The 20,407-nt window shown below is 42.1% G+C and overlaps 1 protein-coding gene across 1 annotated transcript in view; it reads left to right on the forward strand.

Annotated features, from left to right (window-relative positions):
- NELL1 (neural EGFL like 1) overlaps positions 1-20,407 on the forward strand; it is a 3,594,225-nt gene that overhangs the window by 600,810 nt on the left and 2,973,008 nt on the right. Inside the window, exon 4 of the mRNA XM_085643606.1 lies at positions 14,811-14,981. Coding sequence (XP_085499732.1) covers positions 14,811-14,981 — 171 coding nt within the window. The remainder of the gene's footprint in view (positions 1-14,810; positions 14,982-20,407) is intronic.

Raw genomic sequence — 20,407 nt, forward strand, 5'->3', positions numbered from 1 at the left:
ATCCAGAAGCTGGAAAATTGTCTTTAATACTGTAACCGATTTGGGCTGGGTCCTCGCACCCGTCCCTCTAGCATGCTTCTAAACCCTCACTGGCTCCTGCAGCAAATTTGAGTATCTTGGGTCAGAATGGCTCACATCTGGGCTGAATCATATTCTGGCTCTGCCAGTGGGTCTTAACCTATTGACTTCTGTGGACTGCCTCTTAATAATTACTGGAATTCGAGTACCGCCACTGTCCCCAATCTTAGTACTGTCAGTGATTTGAACTGCGAAAAAATAAAAAATTTATTGGAAGCAACATAATTTTTTAGTCCCCAATTTCAAATTCCTTATCATTTTCTGAACGTTTAAGAAATTATAAATGTTTCAGTTTGCTTCTTTATTTATATACACTTTATTAGTCGCTTAATAAAATATAATTTTCAAAGCAGTGACAGACCCCAAGGGGTCCCTGGAGCACAAGTTAAGAATCGCTGAGCTATAGCATTTCCAGCTTTATTTTTAGCCCACATCATTTCTGCCCAGATTTCTGCAGGAGATAGGATGTCTCCACAGTTATTACCAGTTACCCAACATACACCTAGGCCCTCATTCCTGTTTTGTTTTAGCAAGAAATCTGTATTAATTCGACCAAAACTGGGAATTACCAGGCGAGTCCATAGCCTGAACGTGGGGTTATTCCGCGTGTGGTAATACAGCAGTGCACCCATTGGGTTTTCCTAAGATATTTTTACCGTGTTTAACCTAGCTAATATGTCGATGTAAAATTTGAGAATTGCATGTGGAAAATTGTGCAGAAAGATAGATTTCTGTGGTAATCTCGCATTCCATAAGGGACATGTCATAATGGCGCGGTAATACCGCACAATGAAATTACCACATCCTACAGTGTCCGGATTTTAGGGCGCAGCAGTACTGCACCATTATGAAATGCCCCTTACCGAATGAAAATCTGGAATGAAGGTCTCAATGTCTGAGATACGAGCTGCCCAGCTAAGAGAATGACGTGATGGGGGTGGGAGGGAGGGATGTTCACTGCTGTAAGCAAGCCTGCTACCTTGTGGCACTTTAATGAAAGAAAACCCCCTGCCTTTATTTGTCCTTTGACAGCTCCAACAATATATAATTAAAACAGCACTTATTTCATTATAGCACACGACCATATTATTTCCCCTCCACTTATCTTTTTTATATGCAGGGCGAATTCCTTTGTGTCTCTTTTGTATTTCGCTTTTTTCCCTTTTTTGGATGTCATTTTTATCTGCCTCCCACGTCTATTGCACCTTCCCCTCCTCTCCACATGCAGAAGTCAACATTACAATGCTTAATTGCTTCTTGGATAATGCATGGGCTGTCTGAAGAGCCAGTCTTTGATGACAAGCCTTGAACAAACCCTCTATTTCTCCAGCATAACATTACATTTTTGCTCCCAGCGAGCTCCAATTAGCAATGCATATGCCGTTTCTTCTCCCCATGCATTGTATTGAGTAGATGTGCCTTGTGAATGCCATGCCTTTAAATATGCAGCTATCCTTGAAGTGTCGTCCAAGCCATTCCCTACTGGTTCAATTGGAGACCAAGTCACTTGTGGCCCTGGAAGGGGGCCATTGGCATGCACAGTATAAAAAGTGTGAATTGAACACATTTTAGTTTGCAGTCCTGCCTTAGATGTTGGAGCGAGCACTCGTTATCTGTCGGCCACATTTTTATTACTTTGGGTTTATTTATTTTTCATCTTAAAAGTGAACTTCACCCATCCAGAAATTAGATAACTGTAAGATATATATTTAAAAATATTTGGCACGATTGACGAATGCTTTTGGGAGTACATTAAAGAATATTCCTGGAGTCCTAATCCATTTACTCATAAGCGCCTTCGTGAATTTGCCTCAAAAAGCTCAGCTCACTATTAATAGTGGTAGGAAGAGAGCACACTACTTTCAATTTGAGTTGACTGATTATGAATATTTCCTCTCTTGTATCCTCCTTTCACCCCTTTCTTTCCTGCTTCTTTCTCTCTATCAGCCTTTGCTTAATTTCCCAGCAAGTCAATGTAGAGGGAATTAGCTAAACATATATTTCAAAGTACCAGTAATCACTGCAATACAAACTACGTTTGGCTAACCTCGTAACAGAAATGCTAATGTATCTGTTTATAAAAAGAAAATTAAAAAAATATAAAATACTTTGAAATCAAAAATGAATATTTCCTGAATATTTGTATTTTATTGCCGCTTTAGCTGTTTTGGTGCCAATTCACAAATACATTTAACCTCTTCAGTGCCCATGACGAGATAGTCTCGTCATGGAGCACGGTTGCGCTGTGCCCATGACGAGACTATCTCGTCATGAACCCCGCCCGCTAATGTAATGCCCGGCACAGGGCGGGGAAAGGGCGGGGCACTGAAGGGGTTAAGAGTAAGTCCAGTAGAACTACTGGAGTACTGGTTTACATACCTTTCTGCATCACCTCTATATGGTCAACCATGTACTGAAACAGGCATCGTATGAACAGCATGTGTGAAGAAAATTTGAGTTTTATAATTTCAACTAATTTCTGTGAGTGTGACGTAAATCTAATGGTATTCCCCTATCTTGTAGTTCTCCCTCCCATCATCTCTTGTTGGTGTATTCCTACAGTTAGGCAATGCAGTATTGCTTAGAATGTTTATGATGTTAGCATTCTACTCTGTCAAGCAGGAGACCAAGAGCTTTCTGGTGATTCAGAGAGGAAACTCAAACTATATACAAGAGACAGCTCAACAGGTGAAGTCACATCTTTTTAACATTGTGGCACAATCCAAAGTGCTCCTTAATTTTCGAAACAGAACTCTAAAATCCACAATTTGACTTCTTTAGGACTCATTTTATGGTATTTTGTTCCCCGTAATTGTTTTTAGTTCATAGTTTCTGTTGGATCTGACATCCTTGGAGTGGTTTCCCCCCAAGGTTTTGCCTTCAATCCTCATGTTTTTGCTGGCCGTAGCACTCCACACACTTTACCACTGCCAACCAGTGATAACATATGTGTGCTATATCCTTAAAACATGGTAACACTGGCTTACAAACAGATGACTCATTGAATGTAACTGTAAGTTCCTAGTAAAGTGGGGCTGCATGTATCCAGGGCATGTAAATGAAATGTTACAAGTGGGCCTGCAGCACTCATTATGTCACCCATTTAAGTAGCATTTCAAAACCTGTCTCAGGCCTGCCATTGTAGCCTGCTGGCAGAATTAAACTGCAATTTTGACCTGATAAAAAACCCTTTGCCATGCCTAAACCTTTCTTTTTAATACATGTAAGCCACCCCTAGGGTAGACCCTAAACAGCCTACTCTGCAGGGTACCATGTATTTAAAAAGTTGGACATGTACTTTTTGCTTTTACATGTCCAGATGGTGAAAAGCTCTTGCATCTGTTTTTCACTACTGCAAGGATTGCCTCTCCCATAGGATTAAATTGGGTTACCGTATTACATTTAATAAGTGATAGCTTTCAATTGGGACCAGGTAGGAATATCGAATTTGGTTTATAAATAATTGTAATTTAAAACCCTTTGAAATGGTAAAGTTGGATTTTAAGTCACAATTCTGAAAATTCCATTTATAGAAGGTAGGCATATTCTTGTCCCAACTATTTGGTGCCTTCAATCTGTATTTGGGGTCGCATGGCTATATGTAGCTGGCAGTTTTTCTTTGTATATTGCTCGCAGACAATAAGACTCAGGGGATATGGGATCGGCAGTCTCCGTCTTGATGGAGGAGAGGAGCTGTTACCTACCACACTTGCGTATCACAAAGACTCACCACACTCCAGCTCCCAACACGACACATCTCGTCCCCGACGCCGACGCAGCACAAGTCTCTGCAAGCCAAATTAACGTCCTTGACGATGATGCAGGACCTTGCATTGGAGCTCCTCGTTGACAGTCATTGACTCTGCCACTGTGCAATGCATCTTGACACCGGACCTAGCAATACAGCTCCTCATCAACAGCCGTTGGCTCAGACCAGCGCATCTCGACACAATGCCTTCGCATCTCGATACCCAGTCCATAAGGTACTTTTGTCTGCAGACTTAAATCAGTCCTGTATCCCACCCACACTCTATCATGGTCAGCCTTAACTTATGACTTGGACCCAGTCTACCATTTCCAGAAAACCGTGGTTGGAACTTTATGCTTATCAACGCTTGATTTTTTACAAAAGCTTTAAAATTACATGATTACTATTCTACTAATTCGATTTCTGTTGTTTTGTTGGAAAATATTTTATTTACATTTTACTCTATTTTTCTAAATCAGTGTGGGATTTTTATTGTGTTGTGTTTTCACTTTATTTCTGTTTGAAATACTTACACATTGCCTCTAAGTTAAGCCTGACAGCTTTTGTGCAAAGCTATTGGAGAATTAAGCATAGGTTAATTTGAGGTTTGCTTGTGTTTCTCCCTGACAAAAATTGGGGTTGCTGCTTAAGAAGCGTTTCACCCCCCCTCAACAAGTAACCCAATTTCCTACAGTTTCATTAGTATTTTTTCCTTCATTTGGATATCTTGCTTAAATGAAGTAAATTACAATTATCAATAGTATTCAAAATATAGTGTCTGCAGCACATTGGGTTGTAGAAGCCCCACTCAGGCACCAATCACAATCATTGTTTGGGTGAACCACCACTACTACTAAAATTAACCTATGTTTAACCCTTTGATAGCTTAGCAAGAAAAAGGCCTGGCTTAATTTAGAATCAACGTGTAATATATTTAAGCAGTACACAAACAGTAATAAAGTGAAAACACAAGACACCCCAAACCAACTTTGAAATATAGAGTAGATTTGAATACATCAAATGACACCAGAATGACAACAATCCAACCAGTAGAACCAGACATATTTATTTTGGATTTTTTAATAAAACAATTTCACCAAGAAGCAGAAAGCAGTTATCTGGTCCTGCTGAACAGGGATACAGTCACAAGTTCAGGCCAATCACTATGAGCTTGGGCCGGGTATAGGACCACGTTTGGCTTTCTGGGAGTTGTACCTCAGTGTCCTAGGTTTTGAGATGTAAGGTCCTGCATTGGTCTGTGCCGCGCTCATTTAGTTCTAGTGATGCCACCAATCAGGAGCTGGGAGGTGCTGTGTTTTGAGGTCCTGCATCATGTTGCATCGCACTGTGTCAGTTCCAGTGAAACATTCAGTTGGGCCGGGAGAAGTACACTCTAACCAAACCAAGAGTCCAAGACCTGAGAATAAGGACTCACTACAGAAGAGGCTAGCAGCAGGGATCAGGCAAGACCAGTCAGTGCTGGTCAGCTGGGAATCTGCACGGGAGCCTATGGAAGCATGTTCTTCCCCTGTAGCTCAAACAGGAGGTCAGCCATCTGACCTTGGGGTCACTTCTGGCAAGCCTGGGATCAAAGTAAGCATTTCAAATCTTTCTTCTTCTGACAGCAAGGAAATCTTTTTAGCGGCAGAGCAGTACTTCTGGGAGCATGGCAGCACTTATGGTTCTTCCACAGAACCAGGAATTTTCTGAAGCGAGATGTGAGAGTGCCACTTTTAGAAAAGGCTTTTCTGGTTGACTAGGGTAAACACATAGGCCTGGCAGAAGCCACCACTCTAAACAGAGTTACAAAGCCAAGGTAACTTCTGCTCACCCCCTTGGTTGCATGGCCAGAGCAGTCAGGCTTATCCCGGAGGCATTGTGTAAAGCATTAATAATTAAAAATATGGAGTATATTATATATAGATCATAGACCAGAACAACATGAATCAGTGATTTCTTTAGCTACTAGGCAATTGTTATAAACAGGACAGTGCGTGTAATAACAGAAAAGGTTTCTAGGTTGCACGTCACCAAAACACCATTACTTGGAATAATACACCATCACACTATATGTTACGCGTTTATCTTGAAACGGCAAGGCATTCAGCTACATATCACTGTGAACACTGGGTGTCTCCAATGCAGCAGGCAATGAATGAAACTCATTAATAATCACATTTAGCCATACCAACATGGATCCTGACATCTCCCCTTGAGATCACTGGATGCAGCTTCTCTGCCCTCCTATTATGGGCTATATGGTATTGAGAGGTTGCATGTAGGTCCAAGATGCACCGGAGTGCCTAATATGCCAGTAACAAGAAGATCCATGATCCAACGAAGTGGCTGAGCATCTGTCAAGGTCCTACTCCATCCTTGCAACAAGATATGCAGTTATGTGTACATCCGGGGGAGGCACACATACTGCTCACATCGTCGGGGGGACCTCTGCTCATGGAGGCTGGTTGCCAGTACTCGCAACATGATACCTGCCCCGGTGCCATGTGGCTTTCTCAAATTTGGGCACTGGCATCAGCCTCCTGGAGCTCGTTGGGGGGCCCACAACAACCTGCACTGCAGATTTACTGTGTGGAGGGGCACACATGGAGGATCGCACGGCGGAGACCTCACCGGACCCTCCCCTATGTACCAAAACTTAGTGTGGCTGCTGCCAGGCAGGCGGGCGTTGGACCCATCAGGCCCGCAGAGTATCTCCAATGTGTCTGTGATGTCAGCAGGGTTCCTCTTCTTTCCTCTTGCCCCTTCTCCTGGGATTCAATGAGGCTTTCAATAGAAAGGCAGCAGCAGAAAAACAGCCGGTTCACAGCAGGCCCCTTCTTCCCCAAGGCATATGGCCTCATGGAGCCACAGCGCTCACCATGCACTGAGGGCAAAAGGGCACAAAGAGTGTAGCTCTCAGCACGTGTTGGTCATACCATGCTGGCCTTTAGGAGTCTGGATGACCCTGATGATGGAGCATGTTACTTCTAGAGTAAGTGAGGGATGTAAATAAAACAAGCATTTGCAATGCAATAGGTCTCACATTTATGACAGTTTGAGCTATTGGCATTGTAAATAGCTTAAACTATCGTGAATGCGAGACCCGTTGCACTGCACATACTTTTTTTGTAAAAGCGCTCCATGCTGTGCTTTCACATTGATGGAGGCTGCGCCTCTTGCATGGACGAGCCGTGCCTAAAGAAAGGTCTGCTGCAGCCATTAAAGTAAAAGCGCAATATAGGGAGCTTTAACAAAAAAAAAGCATTTGTTTGTCAAGGTGAAAAACACATTCTTTTTTTTGTACAATCTCCCCATGCAGCGGTTTCACTTAAATAGCTGCAGCGGACCTTTCTTTAGACGTGGCTCGTCTAAAGAAAGGGGTGCGGCCTCCATTAACATGAGAGCCCGGCATGAGGCGCTTTTACAAAGAAAATATTTGCAATGCGATAGGCCTTGCTAAAACAAAAGAAGTGAATAAATAGGAAAAAAAAACATGCATCTGCTTTCGGCGCCGCAAATAAAACTAAGGTGCGGCCGCCACTGTGGCATGCCGTGCTATTAAAAAGAATTTTTATAACATTATGAGAGAGCTTGTATTGCCTGCAGGTGAAAAATGATTGAGGAGCTATTGCTCGGAGGCTGTAATTAAAGCCTACCGAGTAACAACACAAGTAAGAGGGTGAACCATTCACAGTCAAGTGACCTAGGCCACTAGCAGAAAATTATATTAGGTTAGGGGAGGAAAATGCAATTTTTTTAAAGAAAAACACGTCAGGACGCACTCCTTCCCTTATGGTTTTATGTTTGTTTAAACTAATTTCATTCGTAAATGCGTGCGATCAGTAACTGTGAATCGCCCCCAATCACAGTGAATGAATACAACAGTAATCCGAAGGGCACTATCCTCGCGCTCCAAGCTGTCGCACTGCAGTGTGGAAAATAATCACTCCAACATCTCAATTGATCCAGGTAATCCACAGTACACACTCAATACCATATGTTTAACATTTCCTTCTTCCATTCTTTTTCTATGCTTATTTTTCATCACAGCGGAGACAACGCGATTGCTCTCATATTTCTTTATTCAAATCTTCTCATGCGCTGTATGCCCATCCAGGCTTCGTACAACAACACGTTAAGGTCAATCATATTGTGGAATAGACACGTATATTCGTACCCAATGCATTTCGAGCCTGTATGGCTCTTCGTCAGGGGTCTCTACAATAAACGAAAGAAACAGATCAGCCCACAGTTCCCACAAACACCCCCCCTGATAATCCAAACACCCCCGTTGCTCCCACCCAAATCTCCAAAACAAATCCTGTAACCCTTTGGGTTTTGTATTTGGGCCTTATTACAGGATTTGTTTTGGAGATTTGGGTGGGAGCAACAGGGGTGTTTGGGTTATCAGGGGGGGTGTTTGTGGGAACTGTAGCATTGTTTAAACATAGTGAGTGTCTATCGAGCAGGGGGCTGATCTGTTTCTTTCGTTTATTGTAGAGACCCTGACGAAGAGCCATACAGGCTCGAAATGCATTAGGTACGAATATACGTGTCTATTCCACAATATGATTGACCTTAACGTGTTGTTGTATGAAGCCTGGATGGGCATACTGCGCATGAGAAGATTTGAATAAAGAAATACGAGAGCAATCGTGTTGTCTCCGCTGTGATGAAAAAAAAGGTTGCACGCCACCAAAACACCATTACTTGGAATAATACACCATCACACTATATGTTACACGTTTATCTTGAAACGGCAAGGCATTAAACTACATATCACTGTGAACACTGGGTGTCTCCATTGCAGCAGGCAATGAATGAAACACATTAATAATCATATTTAGCCATACCAACATCACAATCGCGTTGTCTCCGCTGTGATGAAAAAAAGCATTGAAAAAGAATGGAAGGAAATGTTAAACATATGGTATCGAGTGTGTACTATGGTCTACCTGGATCAATTGAGATGTTGCAGGGACTATTTCCCACACTGCAGTGCGACAGCTTGGAGCGCAAGGATAGTGCCCTTTGGATAACAGTTGTATTTTTCTAAAGAAGACATTTTTAAAATTGTAACTTCAAATCCAACATGACCATTAAAGAGTGGATTTGCTGCAGACTGAGTAGAATTTCTACTCGAGCAACATCAAAATCAGTGCACAGAGTCCTAAAGCCAACAAAAACTAATTCAGCAAAACAGGAGGGGTGAAGCTAAAACGTTTGTGGGTGAACCTGCAGAGAGGACCAGGTCATACAGTGTCCAATTTAAATTTCTTGGTATGCTCATACCAGTATGCTTTATCAGGGATTATCGGGTGTTCAAAGTATAAATTTCATCCCTTGCCCATTCCTATTTAAAATGATTGTGTACCATTTACCCCGTTAATGGCTTGAGGGGCCCCCACGTTCCTGGTTTAAAGCCTGATAAGGGCTGATCTTATCTCACAAGTCTGCCTTTAAAAATCTTTTCTTCAGTCTTAGTTTTTTCTCCCGATGACCCTAGCCCAGTGAGGGCCACCACTGTTGTCCTTACCCCCTGGTGTGCACCAAAGCCACTTTGTTTTATAATGTAAATATATAAAATGTAGCACTTGAAATGAATCCCCAATATTCTGCCCTCTTGATTGTAAGCCGCCACCCCTCCCACCTATGTGTTATATACTATCTTATCGCCATGTGCAAGATTTCTATTTCAAAAGCTTGATTATAACGCGTTATTATACAGGGTTAATCAAACTAAAACCTGTTCCCCAGCTTCGTCTTTGCTAGGCAGTGATTGCGCATATGACAGTCGTTAAAACAAGTTACTGGGACAGTCACATTTCCCTTCAATTTCTTAATTGTAGGTACTGCATGTAAATGTTTGTAATGGGGTGTGCTGAATTGCAGTTTTTTTTCCTTTTGCAGCTTCTGCAAGGTTCCTTGGAAAACCATATATTTTTAATAAATTATGTGACCCATATCCTGTTTTTTAACACTAACAAAAATGTTCTGCATGAGCTCTTTTGTGGACAAAGCAGGGCTAGCCTTTTTATGAGCTATCCCTGTAAAAATATTCAGCAAACAGAAACCTTTCAGACAGTACTTAATTTGCAGTACCATCAGAACTAAACCATCAAGTGTGACAATCCAGACTTTAAATATACATTAACAATGACTCATACATGCTGCCTAAGCTATTCATATAGCCTTGGGTGGCAGGTCTTACTGATTTCAATGTATATTTAATTAGTAAAGAACTTTTGTCGTGCTTCTCACAAAATTACTCAAACAGCGCCACCCTGTAGCAGATGCTATAAGAGCCGGGGTTGATAATAATTTGCCAGAGCTGAGCACCGGAAACCACAGGTTCAAATTAACATCTAGTTTCAGAAAGAAAAATAGAGCATATTTTCAATTGAAAAACTTTGCAAAGAATATGTTTAAAAATTAAAGCTTTGCACAATTCTAATGTTTCTAAGATTTCACACAGGCACTCAAATAAGAATTGTTTAGCAATAGATCTCGAAATAATACAGGTCAGTGCATAAGAAACATACACAATCCAAAGGCATTGTACAATCCTAATGAGTACCTGGTAATGTACATAAGAGAGAAGTAAAAGCCTCGTGTGGCAGAACAGCTCAAATGCGTGCAGTCTGGAGTGCAAATGTGGGAGTCAAGATCATTGCATTTCAAAGACATAAAGGGCACGGATTGGACCAGAGAAATAACTACTGAAACATTAATGTCATTAAAATGAATGTAAGTAAACGTATAAAACACATGCTTTTTGATGCAATCACTGTTAAAGCAATAATTGCTTGCAATCCGATTTTTTTCTCATGGTCCTAGATTCATGAATCATATAATATATATTCATTTTGTAGCAGGGTGCAAAATTAAATCTGCGGAATAGCTGTAGTTGAACAATATCAATAAGTTTTAAAGAGCAACAAATAATCTGAAAAAGTATTCCTTTTGCGAGGCTAGTACTAGAATTCAACATATTTGCCATCTTGATTAGGCCTGGGCCGTGAACTCCGCTCTGTTTGCGAAGTCTGCAGGGTTTTCCGCGTTCCACGGAGTACGCAGAGGTCTGAAAAACTCTACTCCACGTAGCGGAGTTTTTTCCTCACTCGCCAATTTAAAATTGGCGAGCGTGAGTGAGGAAAATCCAAGGCTAGACCACCTCCAAGTGAGATTTCTCAGCGTGGATGGTTGCTACCCCTCTCATTGAGAAACCTTCAGTTCGCGTTCAGGAAACTGCCGCACGAGTGGTAGTTCTACTCAAGCGGCAGAAGGAAACAGTGCCCTCTTGCGCTGTACATGGTGCCATTCGCACTGATTTTACAGCATGGGTCAAACACCCAGTGCTAAAAATCAGCATGAATGGTGCAATGTAACACACTCTGCGGCGGAGTATTTTTGTCTCTTTGCGGTGTTCCGCAAACTCTGACCAGATCTATTCTTGGTTCTACCGAGGAACACCTTAGTTTGTAGAGGTGGCCAACATTGGTCCACAAAGGCTAGATTTTCAGGATAACTTTTTGATTATGTAGATTAAGTCAATTCAGATTCATTCAGTGGCGGCTCCTCCGCTAAGACGGAGGAGCGTCGCCCCACTGAACGAAATATAAAATGATAATAACTATCGTTATGATCATTAGCATTTTAGTTTCCCTATTTCATCAGTGACTCTCGGGGCAGAGCGGGGTTGGCAAGAGCAGAGGGAGGAGTGGTTTACACTCCCTCTTGGGCCGGTCAAACAGCCCTGTGTACGTTGCATCTTTCCCACCAGGCTGCATTACAGAGCCTGATAAGGAACATGCAAAGCCTCCCATTCCCCGTCTCAGAACCAAACCACGGCGCTCTGACCAATCATTGCAGCATTGTGATTGGCTCAGGGGAGCTTGGGAGCCCGTGTGTTTCCTGCTGCCGGCCGGGACTGTAGGAAGAGAAAGAAGATGACGGGGGACGTAGGAGAGGCCGTGGCCAGCCATTACAGGTAAGTAGTCTTATTGTTATTTTTTTGTCGTCTCTCCCTCTTAAGTAGTATAAAAGTAGATATAGCTGCTATGTGTTTTTATGGGGTGGCAGACTAATTTAGTGATGAATTCTATGGACATATAAATTTTGTTTATATTTATAACACTTCTGGTTGAGGATTACTTCATAGGAGGACAAATAAAAAGATATTTACCAAAATGATGGCACTTCTTGACCATGCATTTTTGTTTAAAAGTGGCCATCTTTCTGCATCTGCTGCAGGTGACCTGGCACCCCTTGGGGGGTGGGAGGTGCATCAGAGAGGGGAACAACTTTTACAACGCACTACACTTACAACGCATTTTTTACAACGCAACATCCATTACAACGCATTCCATTACATAGCATGACACTACAACGCATTTTTAAAAACTACCTTTACAACGCATTCCATTACATCGTATACTACCTTTACAACGCATACCATTACAACGCATAATATTACACTACACTATCCAACACTTACCCTACTGTTGCACCCCCTGGAGTTAGAATAGTAATTTTTACCCCTATACTATCCAACACTTACCCTACTGTTGCACCCCCTGGAGTTAGAATAGTAATTTTTACCCCTATACTATCCAACACTTACCCTACTGTTGCACCCCCTGGAGTTAGAATAGTAATTTTTACCCCTATACTATCCAACACTTACCCTACTGTTGCACCCCCTGGAGTTAGAATAGTAATTTTTACCCCTATACTATCCAACACTTACCCTACTGTTGCACCCCCTGGAGTTAGAATAGTAATTTTTACCCCTATACTATCCAACACTTACCCTACTGTTGCACCCCCTGGAGTTAGAATAGTAATTTTTACCCCTATACTATCCAACACTTACCCTACTGTTGCACCCCCTGGAGTTAGAATAGTAATTTTTACCCCTATACTATCCAACACTTACCCTACTGTTGCACCCCCTGGAGTTAGAATAGCAATTTTTACCCCTATACTATCCAACACTTACCCTACTGTTGCACCCCCTGGAGTTAGAATAGTAATTATTACCCCTATACTATCCAACACTTTCCCTACTGTTGCACCCCCTGGAGTTAGAATAGTAATTTTTACCCCTATACTATCCAACACTTACCTTACTGTTGCACCCCCTGGAGTTAGAAAAGTAATTTTTACCCCTATACTATCTAATACTTACCTTAAATGCAATTTAATATTATGCGTTGTAATGGTATGCGTTGTAAAGGTAGTATGCGATGTAATGGAATGCGTTGTAAAGGTAGTTTTTAAAAATGCGTTGTAGTGTCATGCTATGTAATGGAATGCGTTGTAATGGATGTTGTGTTGTGAAAAAATGCGTTGTAAGTGCATGCGTTGTAAAAGTGTGCGTTGTAACGACATACATCCACCAGAGAGGACACAGTTTCCCTCTCCGGTGCCATCAAGGATGAACAAGGCTGTGCCAGTCCAAATGCCTTGCAACACAATTGTACATGCATGCTCCAGTGCGGACCTCCACTCCCGACACGCTTTCACCAGTCTGGTTCACCAATGTCACCATCTAAAGGAAGGTGTGTTCTGTGACTCTAACTCAGAACACTGGAACCCCCCACTTTAGTGTCAACAGGACGTGCCCGGCTCCCTATTAAAAGCCCCGCTCATGCGAATGCAAAATGTAGACTGCATGAAGTCTGTTTACCACCCCTACAAGTGGGTGTGCTTCTGAAGGCACAAGGCTCATATTCGAACATCCTCCAAGGAAGGTTGCCTTTTTTGCAATGGAAGTGTCCTCATCTATGCCCTATTGTTTACCAGTTTTGCAGGTTGTTTAACACTTTTTTCATGCATACATTTTTTTTAATAACCCAGCACTGATACAATGTTACTTCTTGAAAGACTTATGTTAGAATTTCTGAATAAGTCTGTTACTAAACCTCTGTATTTCCTGGGCTGAGGAAGCCGGCCTGATAGCCTCTATTGTCAAAATGTTTGGCTCTGATGTTGAAAGAAGGGGAAAGCTGCCAGTAAATGTCATTGTGAAAAATACTTTTCATCAGACTGCTCGGCTGGTGAAGTATTATGCTGTGTGCCCTACGCCCTTGAGTTTTATCCTTTGTACAATAATCTGTGATTCCACTGTGACTCAGGACCATATTATATTTGAACTGAGTTGAAGGTGAATGGGAACATTTGAGCTCACTCTTTGAAGATGAAAATGCTCTTTATGCAGGCATTGGCCTCTTTGTCTTGCAGTGTGAATGGAATCATCCCTTTTGATCCAGGGATTCAGTGACTGACAAACAGTTCTGGTCTGACAGGATATTAGAACACTGGAAAGTTGAGAGCTCTATTGAAGACTAGTTGCTCAGACCATTAATGGCTAATATGGGCCTGCTGCTTCAACAATCCAATGTTTGTTTTGTCCTTTATGATTTAGAACGGTCTACCCTCAATGGGTGAAATATTTTCATAGCTTTCTTAGCCCTTCTTCCTCAAGCTTTATAATACTTGGTACGGCCGTCTCCCTTGTATAGACCCAGGCTTGTGGCTGCGGCTAATAACTCTTGTAAAGGGCCTTCCACAACTAGAATAGCCCCCAGTAGCAGAACAGAGAGTTTCCGCAGCTGCCAGAGGGGCTGAATCCGATCACGGGGCTCACGGTTCGAATCCCGGCACCAGTAGCAGCTCAGCTCAGCACCATGTGACACTGAGAAATGGCGCACTAATCTCACCATGGCCCCCTGTGCCTGGATACCCCTAGGGGAGATAAGTTCCCGCTTTACAAACGTGGGATTATTATTATTATAATGCTTTGAGACTAACGTCGTTCTTCTAGGCGCTCCGCAACACAGCGTCTTGTAAACAATCCATGTAGGCAGTGAAATCCAGTGTACTACAAGTACCATAATGCATTCTGCCCAGATATATTTTCTTTTGCCATTGTGGTGCATGCATCCAATAACTAACTGTGCATTTCTTGTCCCATTTGCAGCTACTTCGAATTGGAGAGCAGCGGCCAGCGGGATGAGATCCGCTATCACTACAGATTTAATGGAAAGTCCAGAACGGAGACCTTCCCTTACCGACTGGCGGACGGGCAGTGGCACAAGATTGCACTGTCCATTAGCGCTTCCCACCTTCTACTTCATGTTGACTGCAACAGGTAATGCGGAGATCACATTCACTGGGTATTTATATTCTATTGAATTGCAAAGTTCACTGTTGGTTAGCTATGGTTTGCAAAAGGAGCAAACCACAAAAGTTGCACAGGAGCTAAAGTATTAGGTTAAACGTGATTATTATGTAGAAATTGCAAATTGCAGGGCCACAAGATTCTTACAGTTGTGGGTAATTGGGATTGTAGGGGTGAGTTATTTGTGAGTCAGAGGCAAATAAACTAGACCTTTTCCTTGAAATTCATTCTGCTCCTAAGAGTAACTGCACTCATAGATCCCGGATACTGATTCACGGAGTAAAGATATGTAGCTTAAGAGTGTAAATGACACTTACCAGGGAGGGGTAAGTGGCTACTCTCAGGGTATTGGGTAATTCAAATGCTGGTAAAGCCAACAAAGTCATAATTTGTGGGCCTTCACAGCATCTAGGCATATTTAAGGGGATACATGATATGTATTTGAATGATGCAAGGGTAAAGGTGTTTATGTGGAAGGGTGTTCCACCGAACATTCATGTGGTGGGTCAGAGGTCTGTAGGCCACCAGGTTAAGTCCCAGATTGAGAATTCCTTCTCGAAAATTACTACCTCTTTTTTGTCTAAGTTGAGTTTCAGACAGTTGTCCCTCATTCAGCTGTCTACTTTGGCCATGCATGTCGTGAGTCTGTCTCTTGTGTTCGCTGTCTTGTCTGCTAAGGATACAGTGGGTAGTATATCAGGGATGCAACATTAGTTAGTCAGCATTGTCAATAGAACTTGACCATACCAAAAACATATAGTGGGATTAGAGTCAGACCGTTACTTACCATTCGTTGATGTTCTGGTCACTCTCAATTGCTTACTTCTCATTTGATGGCCTTCCTTTCTGTTCTTGTGTTTGCCCCTCCCCTGCAGCAAGATTCTTCTCTTCCTTTTTATTACATGATTTGCATCCTTCTAATCTACTCTTACAAGTAACTACTTTTTTTTAATACTACTTGAGAGTGCATGTGTTTTCTTACTCTCTCTCTTGTTTACTAATTTCTCCTCAAGTGCCTTCCACCCCAATGCAGTGTTGCTCCTTCCACTCCCACCATCAGCCTGTCCATTGCTTCCTCGGCCTTATCTTTTTGGCTTTTTTATTCTGAAAATCTCCTTTGTTGCTTTAAAGGCCACTACCCATTGGTCCCCACTCCCTGTAACAAAGCGGCGGTCCTCAACATTTTGCACAGTTGCTGCACCAAGGCTGAAAGCGCACAGCCCCTAATGCATGCTCATTTAAAGTCTAGAGCATAGTTACATAGTCTGTGGCGGGGCTATTCCTAAAAATAATTTCATAACAGCTACTGCTCAATAAGTGGAAAACCAAAAAATCAACTCGATACTGCAGATCCCTGATTGACAGCTGTAGAACTTTCATGAAATATTAGCTCATCTGAACCAGTGTGAGAACTTGCATATTCACTCATTTATCCATGTGCATATTTCTCTCAGTGATTCAAGCACCCAATCCAGTGATCTTTCTGTAACCCACATGCCACTCATGCCTTAACCTTACATGTTCAGTGAGGGAGGAAAGCTGTTACTAGTCTTCTCCCTTGGAACTGTTCTGCATGGAAATGAGGACACCTGCGGCTCTCTGTGAGAGGGGGAACCTTGCTTGGCTACTGCCATGCTGTACCTGTTCTGCGAGGAAGCAAAGCTTCTACTGCTGTTTCCTGATTTGTACTTGTTCTGTTATGGTGAAAGCTGTGCTGCTGCTGCCTCAGCTGTACTTGTCCTCTGAAGGAGGGAAATGTGCACTGTTTCTGCCCAAGGTGGTCTATTAAGAAGTGGTGGTGGTGATTTCACTGCTGTTGCCACAAGTACATATTTTGAATGTACATGATTACCATGCCTTTTAAATGCACCTGGTTAACATGTTCTATGAAGCGGGGAATGTTTCACAATAATTGATCTGAGATACCTACAGTCCTTAGGAAGACGCCTGATCCCATAGGGTCAATCTTTGAGTGCTGAGACCGGTTTATTGAAAAGTAGACCAGAGCGTTGTTTGGACTTCCAGTTCATTTTGCTGTAGGGTAGCTCTTCCACATACATCCAGAACCTTGTTTGCTCGGGTTTTGAAGCCATAATAAAACTATAAAAAGCAAAACTACAAGGCCCACATTTCAAAATGCTGTTGGTTTTAAACAGGGGAAAAGAGTGATGGTATCATATGCCAAAGCACCTTTTGGCAGACTTGTGAAATTCAATATTACATTTATTTCCCACCTTTCTTCCTTTGGTCATGTATGCAAGAGCAGCTCAGGGAGTGAAGGCATGGAGACAGTGGTTTAAATGCCAGCCTAGAGCACCTTACTGCTATTGGACTAATAACAACATTTGTTGGCAAACTAGCTCACTAAAGACAGACAACTTTATTTTGAAGAACAATGCAAGAAACAGCAGTTAGACTTGTCTCAAAAGACATAAGAATGTACTGGCACCCCTCTTCCAGAGCCCATAGCATAGAGGTTGCTGCAATTTGGGAAGAGTCCTTAAAGCATCAATTCAGTTCAAGGGTTTTTATTGAGTGCATGGCTACCTGAGGTGGACTTCTCAGCGCTAACAGACCTTGCTTCAGTAGTGAGCTATTAGACAAATTGATGAGCTTTGAGTTGCTTAAAAGATTGTCGTTTGTCCTGAGACTGGTTGGGAGGGAGTTCCAGAGTGTCGAGATCAGATAAGTGAACGAGCAACCTCCGCCCCTGATTCTCTTGGCTGGGGACGGTTAGGAGAGATAGATTGTTTGACCTCGGGTCTCTGTTGGCACTGTAAGGGTTAGTGAGGTGACAGAGGATATGCGGACCAACCTTGTGTTTTCCACAGTGTGCGAAGCAAAATGCTTTGAATTGTATTCTTTTGTTTATTAGCTGCCTGTGTAGTGTGGGGAGAGCCAGGTGAGCTGATTGAGGTTTGGGTATACCCTGCAGTGTTCGAGCCCAGGCATTCTAGATAATTTGCAGTCTTTTGATGATGGAAAGTGGGCTGCCTAAATGAAGAGAGTTGCCATAGTCAAGGGGAGATAGTATGAGACCTTGGACCACTGTTCTGCGTGCTTCCACAGGGAGCCATTTCAGGGTCTTCTTAAGAGCTCTGAGGAGGCCGAAACAATTAGCTGTGACTTTCTGTGCCTGGGAGGTCATGGCATGCTGTCTGTCTAGTACAACACTCGGACTTTTCACTTATAGTTTGGGGAGTGGGCATTCATCTAGGGACGGGGGCCAGTAGGGTTGGTCCCATGGTGAAGGGTTATTTCCGATTACCAGAACCTCCATTTTGTCTCTGTTTAACTATGGCAGCTGGTCGCCATCCAGTTTGTGACCTGCTCTAAACATAGGTTACATTTTTCAGATAGGGAGCCTATGTTAGATGACAAAGACAATAATCTGGGTGTCATCAGTGTATAACACAATGGTTTAGCCTAAAGAACAGATGATGTCAGATAGATGGTGGACGTACAGATTAAACAGCATGGGGCACAAGGAAGAGCCATGCGGTACTCTACATTTTAGCTTACGATTCACTATGACGCTCCTGCCTAGAATGTCGTGGTGTGGAAAAAAGTATTAATTTAATTAAGATCTGTGACTGGGGGTGAATATTTGATTAATTCAGCATTTCGTCCATCATCTGTTCTTTTTGCATTTGTCGCCCTATGTGGGAAGGGTATGCTCAAACGTGGGTCCTGTGCTCGCTACGCCACCAGATTCAAGCTAGCCAGGCTGATAAGGGGTGTTACTCTGAAACCAGTCCAAGGATGCTTGTTTCTGGTCCAGGGAAGACCTGACCTGGCAGTTTGGGTTGGACTGTTCCCATGGGGAGCAGAGTCAAGCCTGATTTGCAGATGGCTGATGCTAAACTGGAATGGCGTGGCGTGCAAAGAAATTATTAAATTAACCCAGATCTGTGACTGGGGTGAATGTTTGATTAATTCAGCTTTCCGTCCATCATCTTCTTCTTGCATTTTTGTAGAATGCGTACAGCATGCACTGCCCTGTGATGGCTACCAGCACTTTAACTCCATTTCACCCCCTCAAAAACACTCCTTCATTGCTCTCTAGTACTCCCATTGTAATCATTAGCATTTTTTATATTAGATTATTTATTTATTTATTTATATTGATGGCTGGTAGCTCCACTTTTCTGCTGGGCCACTACATTTTCATAAAGTGCTCTTGCACACTATCCAATTGTTTTTAAATGTCCTTCTATAAATAGCATATGATGTGTTGAAATGGTGAAAAACAAGTAAATAAAATGGGAACTTCATCATTACATAGGTATGTGCCTGAACGATGCCATGCACATGTGTGTGCCTGAACGATGCCATGCACATGTGTGTGCCTGAACGATGCCATGCACATGTGTGTGCCTGAACGATGCCATGCACATATGCGATCATGCATGAGAACACCTACAAAATGATGTGGCCACGAGCAGCATCCTACCACATACGCACAAAGAAGCATTTCTATTTGCCAATACTCTACAGCATCAGCAAAAAGCATTGGGAAAGGCTTCAAGTCAAAAAGACGAGACCCATTGGCCTTGCTAATTAATGTTTTACATGAGATAAGATGCAGAAGAGAACGTGCGCAGAATTAATATTAGACAGGATTGCTACAATCCGGGTTCTGAACATGCAATGATTATTTTGAGGACAGAGTGATAATATATATTTGTATATGAAATGCCTAAATGGTACTGTATATCTTGTTGGTGCAGAGAAGAGTCTAATACTTCAGGTGTTTGCAGGAGAGCTCAGTATATACTAAGGTAGTAGAGGGTGAGTGCATTTTCAAATAAGATGTTAGAAGAGAATAACAAGGGAGCAGGGAGATTAGTTTAATAAATGAGAGTTACAGAAAAATTCAGGTGTATTGTTACCTAATAATTATAAATTTGCCATTGCATGGTTACGCAAAACTGGCATTTGCTATTGTATTTTAGTGCCTTCCAGTGCAAAGTGTGTCCTTGCATTTCACACTAAATAATATTGTAAAAAAACAAAAGCAGCATTAATTACAGCTGCTCAGTCGTTCACTGTGTCCCTTTGCGTTTGTGGCAAATTATTATGTAATATGGTAGTGTAATTTCTCAAATGAGAGTAACCCAACAGTACCAAAATTATGCCAATTATGCCTGCATAATGCAAACTACACCTGGGTGAAATCCATAATTGTGTTATTTTATTGGTTTATTTTTAAGGCACTTCTATACATTTTGGTATCTAGACCATGCAAGCAAGGCTCCTAAATATTAATTCTAGGATATTGTAGGGTGCCTTTATCATGGACATATTTTAGAGGGACAAAATATTGAAAAGTAAGTATTATAGATTTTCTAGAACTCCACATATTTGTATCTAGATGATGATATATATATATATAT

The sequence above is a fragment of the Triturus cristatus genome, chromosome 3_1 (genome assembly GCF_964204655.1).
Source record: "Triturus cristatus chromosome 3_1, aTriCri1.1, whole genome shotgun sequence".
In the NCBI taxonomy this organism is placed as follows: domain Eukaryota; kingdom Metazoa; phylum Chordata; class Amphibia; order Caudata; family Salamandridae; genus Triturus; species Triturus cristatus.